Raw genomic sequence first — 10,000 nt, forward strand, 5'->3', positions numbered from 1 at the left:
TTCATAAGAAAGTAAATAACCATGTATCTTCCAAAATGCTTTCCAGACTTCAGATAAAAGTAAAATGTGGGCATGTTATATACATTTTTTTTCTTCAAAACAATGAAAACATACTCCACCGAAAATGCGTTCATTAATCAATCATGCAAGCAATATATACTTCATAACCTACACTTTCTGGTATTCTTTATGGATTAAAAAGTTCCTACAGATATATAGTACACGTGTTTGTTTGTGTTACAACACGTATACTGAACGCCGGCGTACACTGTATTCCCTCAACAACAGACTGCAAACCGATTAATACGGAAATTGTATAAAAAGATGGGTTGGCTTAACCTTTAAAGGACACACAGATTAGAGAAACATGCCATCCTCATTGTACATTTCCCCTAAATGTAACGTCGACGTCAACACGTTGCTGTTATACAGAAAATGCCAACACTCAGACAATAGAAGTCTCATCTGCACGAGAGAGAGAGAGAGAGAGAGAGAGAGAGAGAGAGAGAGAGAGAGAGAGAGAGAGAGAGAGAGAGCGGAAGGGCGTCGGTGAGCTTAGCAGCGTCACGCATAAAAATAAACATCGTTGCGCATATAAACATCGAGAATAATTAAGCTTTACAATCAGACGTAACTTTTCCCTCCGTATGCATGGTGTCTCCTAATGACATGATCCTGAGAGCGTCCCATTATCCATTTCTCATTTGAGATGAGGAACGGGCAAGGAAACAAGAAAGTATACAATGGGGGTGAAGAGTTGGGTGACTGGGTGCGCGTGTGTGCGTGTGTGCGTGTAGGTGTGTGCGTGAGAGAGGGACTTTCGACGGTTATTTATCTTTTAATTTTAAATACAAGTTTGAGTTTTCCTTAAAGCATATTGTAGTCTCTCTCTCTCTCTCTCTCTCTCTCCTCTCTCTCTCTCTCTCTCTCTCTCACTAACAAAATTTATGAAACTGCCAAACTAAGCTTTCAAGAGTCAAATATCAAAACAGGATTATTTAAAGAACAATTGCAACTGAAATTCGGGATCAGCAAGATTATAAGATAACTTTCACTTAATTCATACTAAACGATATTTACAGGAGAATTTTGAAACCGTCAATAATATTAACATTCCTTAATAACTCAATATTCAATTCTTACAATAAAATTCTAAAGAACAGGTATATATACACTGTACACTGATTTACCATCTTTACTTGGCATTATGTATCCAGCCACTGATAGCATGTATTTAGAATGACAAACATAGTAAGACACCTTGTTAAAGTTACGTTTTATCACAATCGTTACAATCATTCTTTGAGAATGTAATGTGATATACTAAAATTAGCCTACTTAAAACCCACATGGCTTACTTATCAAGATTTATAAGTGATCATTAGTTTTGCATAAAGGAATACAAGACGCGCAATACAGGACGAAAAAGTCAATTGCCTAACAATGATCCTTTAACAAGACACACTATCCGCCAACTTGACCATCAAAGCAAACAAGCCCGACGGTTTAAAAAAAAAAAAATTAGTCATTCATGATTCACCGTCAATTCCAAGAAGGAAATCGTCCAAGCAATCACCAGAGAAAGAGAGGGGGGTGGGTGGGACCAATGGGGTGGCGTAGAACTTTGAAAACCCCCAAATCACTACGACAGAGGAGTCTTTAACGATGTCATCCCTCTCAACGCATAGCTAGGAGGTAAGGAGGTAGGGAGGGAGGGAGGGAGGAGGACTAGGCCTGAGGACGAGTATCGCTTCCCAAAGGTGCTTTACAAATGACAACCTTAATCACTTGTATTCCTCCCACTCTTCCCTCGTGTTCCCTGTCCCGGCACACATCCCTCTCCTTCCCTTCAATCCCTTGACCAGTCCTAAGTCCCTTCGGCGCAGTACTCCACCAAGGATGCATTTTTTTTTTTTTTTTTTTTACTCTTACTCAAGTGACCTCGAACTTCAATGCCTCAATCACTAACTCCTAATCCTTCTTTCCTTATACAATATCAGATTCTGTTCATTATTTCAAATTTGTCCCAAAATTTACCATATGCTCAACAGATCTTGGCTATTCTGCCAGTCTTTTCCATCCTACTATTCTTTCTTGCATGCTAGACTTTTGATAGGCCTACTTCAGTCCTTTCTTACCATTTTCTTTAAATTTAATGGTTTTGAAACCCCTCTGCCCTTATTCAAGCGTTCCCAGGTATTTTCCAAAACCTTCTCCCCTTGCCCATTTATTTTTGTACCTTATTACACTTATTCCCCTTATCCCTGTGGCACTTTGACCATGTTTCCTTATTCAACCTTTTGAGATCCTCCACATTACTCTCCAGACCTATTCTCTCATTTCACAAATGAGGCTGCCCATCTTCCATTAATAAAATAAAATATTTTTACATCATGCTTTCAAGTTTCTCCTGTTCTCTCTAGCTCCAGAAGTTCTGTAGCCTCATCCTAAATGGGGTTTTAAAAGCCAATTAATTTTAGTTTCTTGCAATTACTCTTTATGGTATGATCATAGTATTCATTCACAAGAAATTCAGTCATTTTCATCTTTGCCATAGAGTTTTCCATTACATTTTAAAATACTAATCAAGTCAATATACCACCTCACCACAAAAGGAACCAAAAGGCAATACTATACCCTTCTGATGCCACACCCTCCTATAGGGAGACAAAAAATATTTTAAGGTGGAAAATAAAACTTTATTAGCTTACTAAACTATAGCTTATGAGTGTGAGGGGGAGGGGGGGGGGGCGAGCTTCCTCTGCATAAACTCAATTACTCTGGTTTCTAGAACAGGTTATGCAAATACTAGAGGCATTGCTTTCAACATCCTATGAGGACATGAAAATAGAGGAAGCTTATGTGATAAATTGCAGGGGTTGACCTTCTCATACAAAAGCTTCAAATTTCTCATTATAAGTAAGACAGTTACACAAAATGAAAATAATAACACTGTGGCCCCCTCTACCACTCCAACACTGGATTATTTCTGAACGATTCTGTTTGTAAGAGGACATAGCTAGAAATAATACCTACCTGTGGCAATAATTTAAAGGAATGCAAGATTGCAATTCCCAATTTTACTACTAGATATATCAATATTAACATAACAAAAATGAACTTATAAGCTTATTTCTCACTGTTTGATTCCAATACTTACCGCAATAATGCACAAACAATACCTAGAAATGAATATGTTCATCTTACACACAAAAACATTAATATATGTGCAAGTATATATATATTTAAGTATATATGAATAAATATGTATCTATGTGTGTGAGTTCACAAACCATTATACACCAGCCATATGGTTACTGTTTTACGCTAACTTCAACTTGGCTGTTACCTACTACAGTGGCTAAATGTCAAGTACACAATTGCCAGCAGAATTTCAATGGGCTTTGAATTATCGCAACCATATGGACAGACTGTGATCTGGCCAGCGATCCAAATATTGCCTAAGTTCAGTTGACTGACTCATTGGGTGGTATAACCATAATGAAACACAACAAGGAATTTGATACCCTCTGCCATGCCGTACCATGTTCATCATAGACGTACTCATTAGTTTATGGCAACACTAAAACGATAAAATGATAAAAGCGCAGATGAACTGGGCACTTAAATTCCTTGGCAGCAACATGGTAAAAAGGAAATCAAGAGGAAATTTCAACCAAAATGCAAACTAACCTAACCTAGGATTAGCCTAAGGCGGCGCACCCCGACCTGCGTAACAGACTAATGTGTGATCAAGTATTCTACATTCTTCCCAAACCTTCAATGCACATATGCCATTCAGATTGCCTATAAATAGTTTTAGATCTGCCAATACTATTTTTTCCCTGCCAAATGTCACATCAGCCACCTCTCAATAACCTGTAAACGTTAGCCTGCAACAATGTCGGATAGCTAAAATAATCCTACATAGCTTAGTAGCTATACTACTAGGCCTGTCTGGTCATGACATTCGTTTTGATACTGGTACCAATTTTCCATTTGCTTCTGTCTTTTTTAAACTAAAGCAATACTTGAAGATGATGTCAATTAGAATGTTATTGTATTAATAACAAGACTATTCTAATGACAAGGCAACAAACATGTCAACGACTCAACATAGGCCTAGGCTACCTAGTAAGTGCAATGAGAATAAATTGGGTTGCCTACCTTGTATGGATGATCTTCGGCCCTAAATCAGCAGGTTTTTCCGACGGTTTTCGTTATTTTTACAGTGAATTCCACTGTAGTTATTACACACACACACACACAAATATAATGTAAAATGTACAAGCGGCAACGATCAACGGTTAAGAGGCTATTTTACAGTTCGAAAGGTTTCGGTTACAGTTAACACTAAGGAGTGTGTGGCAACTTTTGTTTACTGCGCATGTGCGGTATGTTCACCTATAATTACAACCGAAGTCCGAAAGAGAATTCATAAAAATTAATTCATTTGTAACATTGATGTGTCGTTTTTTATCGGCCTTTACAGGGTACATATATGAAAATCAATTATCATTACTATTTATTTTATATATATCTTTAATCGGTCATGAATGCAAATCTTGGTTGCGTCAGTCCTTGATGCATATAATTTTACTCTTGTGCGTGTGTTGCACATAATAAAAAATATTTTTTTATGTGACCTAATCAAAGTATAAAGATCTATTCAAGCTAGGTTCAGTTGCCACGGTCATTCAAGCACAAGATCAAATCTCGAAACCTGAGCTAGTTCCAACCGTTTGAGAAAATGGTAGAATTTGGGCTGGCATTTTACGCCCACAATAATAAAATCTGTTAGGCCCCTTGGTCACACTAAAGCGTTTTCTTTTCCCCTTGGCTCCCAGTAAATCGTATGCGCCTACGCGGGATGGTGAAGAGCATTTTGGAAAGGAAAACATGGCTGGCCAATGTATTTGCATTGCCAGCTTCTCGGATCATTCTAAGATATAAAAGGCGTAAATTAGTAATGCTCTGCGTAGCTATACATATAGGCCTAGTCCGAGTCTCTCATCAACAATAGAGCGAAGCTTCGGATTTTCAAGGAAGGTGTAATACTTGAGGAACATCCAGTTAAATCATACTGTATGTTTGGGATATTCTGTTCCTAAAATTAAAAGAAAAATTCTCTTCTCTTCGTTCTCTCTCTCTCCTCTCTCTCTCTCTTCTATATATTATAAAATAATATAATAGTAAATAATATAATATATATATTATAATTTATATATTAATATATTATATATACATATTTGCATAATATAATAACAGCCATTACACACACAGCACACACACATAATTAATATATAAATATATATAATATTATATCATAGATATATTATATCATTCGAGCTTAACAAATGTCCTTTAATATCTAATTCGCTCTATCCTCGGAATTGATATATTTTTCAATATATGTACCGAGGGGGAATTTTTTTAGTCGATAATAATTTCGTACCCCCATGGGAATCGAACCACCGTCGCAGTTGGACCGGGGGAACGAAATCAGGATCGGACAGTGACTGCTGCCAGCGTCGACTGTCCGATCCTGATTTCGTTCCCCGGTCCCAAACTGGACGGTTGGTTCGATTCCCATGGGGGTAGCGAAATTATTAATCGACTAAAAAATTCCCCCTCGGTAAGCATATATGACAAAATATATTTCAATTCGAGGGTAGAAGCGAATTAGATATTAAAGGACATTTGTAGGCCTCGAATGATTTATGATGAATCACGGTGATTGATAAATATTCAGATAATATTACATATATATTTGCATTAATATATAAGATATAATAATATATATTATATTTAGTTTTAATATATTAATAATGCATATATATAAATATAATTATATAATAATAATTATATATAGTATTATTATTTATTAATATTTAATAATGCATTAAATATATATATTATATACAACTACACAAATATTACACACACAAATAGAAGAATCTTATTCCTTGACCAGTAAATTCCAGTTGGCAGGTGAGCACATTCACTGCACCCTCGTTGGAATTAGCAATAAATTATGTACCTGATCTAAACACTTAATATTAGCCCACTGCATAGTTCTTACAGGGGTAACGAGACAAAAGACTTTTTCTTCATCGCTAAATTAATCAACCTTCTTTTTCCAGGTATGAGATCGAGCTTAGGTCAGGTGGGATCACCATGGCACACAGGAGCCGAGAACGACTACTATTATGAGCAGCTTCCAACCCTGAATGACGATCCTTCCCCGTCATCAACCACCGAGCGAGCGAACAATTTCTTGCCATTAATTGGGAATTGGGGAACTATTGGTGATTCCGTGTCCCGTTCATAATTTGGGTAGGTGGTTTTTTTTTCTTGATTTGGGAAAACATTACCAACTCATTCTTAGTATTCTTAGGTATTGCCAGTATTTTCTGTGCGAGGGCTCCTCCTTGGCTATACTTTGTTTTTTTCATCTGTCCATCCGCCTGTGGTGTTTTTGTATGGCAACACTGCGGCCCGGGCTTTAGATAGTTACATTCAGCTTACATTCAACGATTGTAATAATATCCTATTTCGAATATTAACGGTGTAATTCGCATACAGTAAATTATTAAAACACTTTTCAGTTGCAAATGTACACCCAGATATCCTTTTATTTACCTAAAACTTACAAATAGCGTAACTATCTAAAGCCCGGGACGCAGTGTTACCATACAAAAACACCACAGGCGGATGGACAGATGAAAAAAAAACCAGAGTATAGTATGTATAAACATTTTGATATCACAAACGTTTCATGTATCTTAATGGTTCTGCAGTTATTATTACAAAGGGTAAAGTCGCGTTCTCCTTCCCAGGGGAATTCACGCTGGTGTGGCGACGGGGAAACCAGATCCTGTGGGTTCTGCAGGACAGAGGAGAAGGGCCCTTCATTCAGGTAGGATTCTCTCTCTTAGTCCTAGTATCTATTGGCTTCCTAACATCCACTATGATTTCCCTGACTATCTTGCCAAAGCCATTGATCGTGTTACTGTAACTGTTGATCATTCTCATTCTTCTCTTAAAATTATTTCCCCTTTTACCATCCTTTATCATTGCGGATTCCTCCTATCCTTTCTCTTTCTATCGAATCAGTGTAAATACAGATTTCTTTTCTGTGTCGAGTTCAACTGGCTTTTCAAGTCACCACGGGTCCTTGGTCAGTGTTACCTATTTGGCTGGCTAACTAGTATGACTTGGATGACCAACCGTGGTTGGTTCAAAAAGTCATTGCCGATGGAACATTTCATTATTAAGGGTTTTCAGTACACTTCTACTAGTATAATGTCTATGGTATAAGAAAGCTTATAAAATGATTTTGTCTTAAGTAGTAGGTACTACCATCTTCGAATGTCATATATTTGCCTGCAAGATTAACCTAACGCCGTACTGCCATTGCTCTATCAATTGTTCACTTATACTGTGTAATCACATGTGTCATAAGTCTCTTTCAAACAGATGATCAAATCGTTATAAGATCCAAGTTCAATATTTCAGTTACAGCAAAGAGCATATTATTCATTCTTGCCTGTGAGAAAAACTTAATTCCTTTCGTTACAACAGTGAAACAGTCAGCGATAAATAACCAATATTTTGCAGTGCGGTTTACGCATTTACATGTATTTCCTCTCCTATATGACTAAATTGAAGTCATTTGCATGCTACCATGCCCTTCACTAACCTCACTTTTGACGCGCCTACATTTTTGTCAACAGACAGTTTCCCGTGACCCACGCATCAACAGAAACGGGACCTCTCTCATCATCAATGGAGTCCTACCGGACGATGAAAGTATTTATACCTGTGAAATCTCGACCAGTCCGCCGAGATCTGTCAGTCATACGCTTAAAGTTAAAGGTAATTTTGTTCCCAAGACATTCACGTGTAAACAGTGAATAATTTCACCATCACAATGTAACATACGAAACTGGTTCTTGTCTTCACTGTAATATACCAACTCACTAGACACGGAGAACGCACCCAAAACATAAAAAGCATGTTGCTTCGCATCCAGACTTATTACACTAAAGCAACGTCCCTGACCGTTAAATGACGTCTGCAGCACATCCATCCATATTATAAACGGATAGCATAAATCACGCTTCCACATACATGTTCACTGCACTGTATTCCTAAATTATTTATTTTTGTTAAATAATTTCCTTTGCCTCTATTTTGCAAGATCAGCTGTCTTCAATTTTTATTTTGGAGTTTGCATGAATAAATGCCTTAAATACTTGGTTATTTGTCTCAGTTTTATTTACTTTTTTTTTATCTTGCCTAAAAATATTATATCACACTAAAGTGATATAATTTCCTTGTAAATTTGATTCGCACCTTTGCTGATTTTCTTTTTCTTTTATTTTGCACAAAAGCTAAATAGTTTTAAATGCTTACCTGTATAATTTCCAAGCCAAACAATGAATGTATAACGAGCACTGAATTTCAGTTCTGATTATCAATTTTAGTCATCGTTGCAGTCCCACCGACGGTCTATCCAGCCAACAACCGAACCACGATGATGATTAAGATGGGTGGTACGGCCTACCTCAGGTGTGTCGTAACGGGCAATCCTTTGCCAAAAGTCACCTGGACTAAAGAGGTTAGGTTTATTCCTTTTAGACTGTCTCTGATGAAACTTCATGATATATGCCTTGTAAACGGAATATCATTTTGTCCTGAAATAAAAAGAAATCTTCCTTATAAGTTCTTTAATAGTTTATTACGAAAGGATTCTGTCATTACCATTTCAGGGTTTAGCTCAACCTCTCGGGGAAGGCGTCAATCTCACCCTGACAACCACTAGGGCAGAAGACAATGGTATCTATACATGCACAGCTGACAACGGATCGGGAGATCCAGTCCACGCTTCTATCAATCTACAGGTTATGCGTAAGTGTTCTGCACTGCGAAAATGTCTCACAAAGCTCCACTTCCTCCAAACGAAAATAGGCTTCCTTGAAAAAGCACAAAATAATGCAAACCATATTCTCCCACTGTAGTACCATGTTGTTTTTCAACACAACTTTTCAGCTTTGGGCAAGTCAGTGTGCTGTTTACTACATATTATGCTATTTGATCTTACTACAATTTACACAAAGTTGAGTAAATTTCTCTTTTAACGTTTTCAACAAACTTCGCATGGCTCATAGGAAGCCAGAAAGAGAGAGGACAGAGAGAGAACGACAAGAGATTTTTTTTTTTTTTGGAGCGACGAGAGAGGGAGAGATGACGAGAGAGAGAGGAGAGAGCCAGAGTGCAAATTCCACACCTTCCCTTCTGTTTCAGATCCTCCTGACGTCATGGCAGACAAAATTGAGGTCTACTCAGGGGTCTCTTACGATGCAACCTTAGCCTGCTTTGTAAATGCCACTCCCCGGCCGCAGGTCAAGTGGTACCGAGAAAATGGGTCACCCGTTGATCCCCTAAGACTAAAAGTAGCTTACGATACCAGAAATAAAAAGTAATGTTTCGATGTCTCTCAGTTTGTCACTCAATTTACGCAAATATTTTTAAGTATGAACTACGTTGGCCTTTCTTCCCATTTCCATTTTTAGATTTAGATAATACATATCTTCATTTATAGCATTTTGGCAATCAGTTACTCTGTCTATTTTAATTGTTCTTACTTTAATATTCATTTCTCCACAAACATGTGCAACCTATATTATAAGAAATGGACTAAACATATTAATTAGAAATATAATCAAATCAGGCATTTTCTAAAATTTCTTTAAAAGGCATTTTTCATTATATGTATTCAGTTTTTCGTTCACCACATTATATAGAGCTCTGAGATTTCACCCTTAAGGCCATAATGTCCTAGACACGCAGGAAAAAGATATTACCACACTAATGTTAGTAAAATGCGACATTTCTTCCATTCGCTTTATTTAAATGAGTCCATATCTGTCAGCAGATCACATAAAAAATGGACTAGCTATATTGAATTATATTGTTCTTCGCAACCTCCCTTGCT

At 37.2% G+C, this 10,000-nt stretch overlaps 1 protein-coding gene across 1 annotated transcript in view; it reads left to right on the plus strand.

Annotated features, from left to right (window-relative positions):
* The first annotated feature begins 6,300 nt into the window (after positions 1 to 6,300).
* Positions 6,301 to 10,000, plus strand: part of LOC135200799 (brother of CDO-like) — a 34,425-nt gene continuing 30,725 nt past the window's right edge. Inside the window, exons 1-6 of the mRNA XM_064229449.1 lie at positions 6,301 to 6,336; positions 6,840 to 6,919; positions 7,737 to 7,878; positions 8,490 to 8,623; positions 8,775 to 8,913; positions 9,310 to 9,484. Of these exons, the coding sequence (XP_064085519.1) occupies positions 8,540 to 8,623; positions 8,775 to 8,913; positions 9,310 to 9,484 (398 nt within the window). The 5' untranslated portion in view covers positions 6,301 to 6,336; positions 6,840 to 6,919; positions 7,737 to 7,878; positions 8,490 to 8,539. The remainder of the gene's footprint in view (positions 6,337 to 6,839; positions 6,920 to 7,736; positions 7,879 to 8,489; positions 8,624 to 8,774; positions 8,914 to 9,309; positions 9,485 to 10,000) is intronic.

The sequence above is a fragment of the Macrobrachium nipponense genome, chromosome 27 (assembly GCF_015104395.2).
Source record: "Macrobrachium nipponense isolate FS-2020 chromosome 27, ASM1510439v2, whole genome shotgun sequence".
Taxonomy (NCBI): domain Eukaryota; kingdom Metazoa; phylum Arthropoda; class Malacostraca; order Decapoda; family Palaemonidae; genus Macrobrachium; species Macrobrachium nipponense.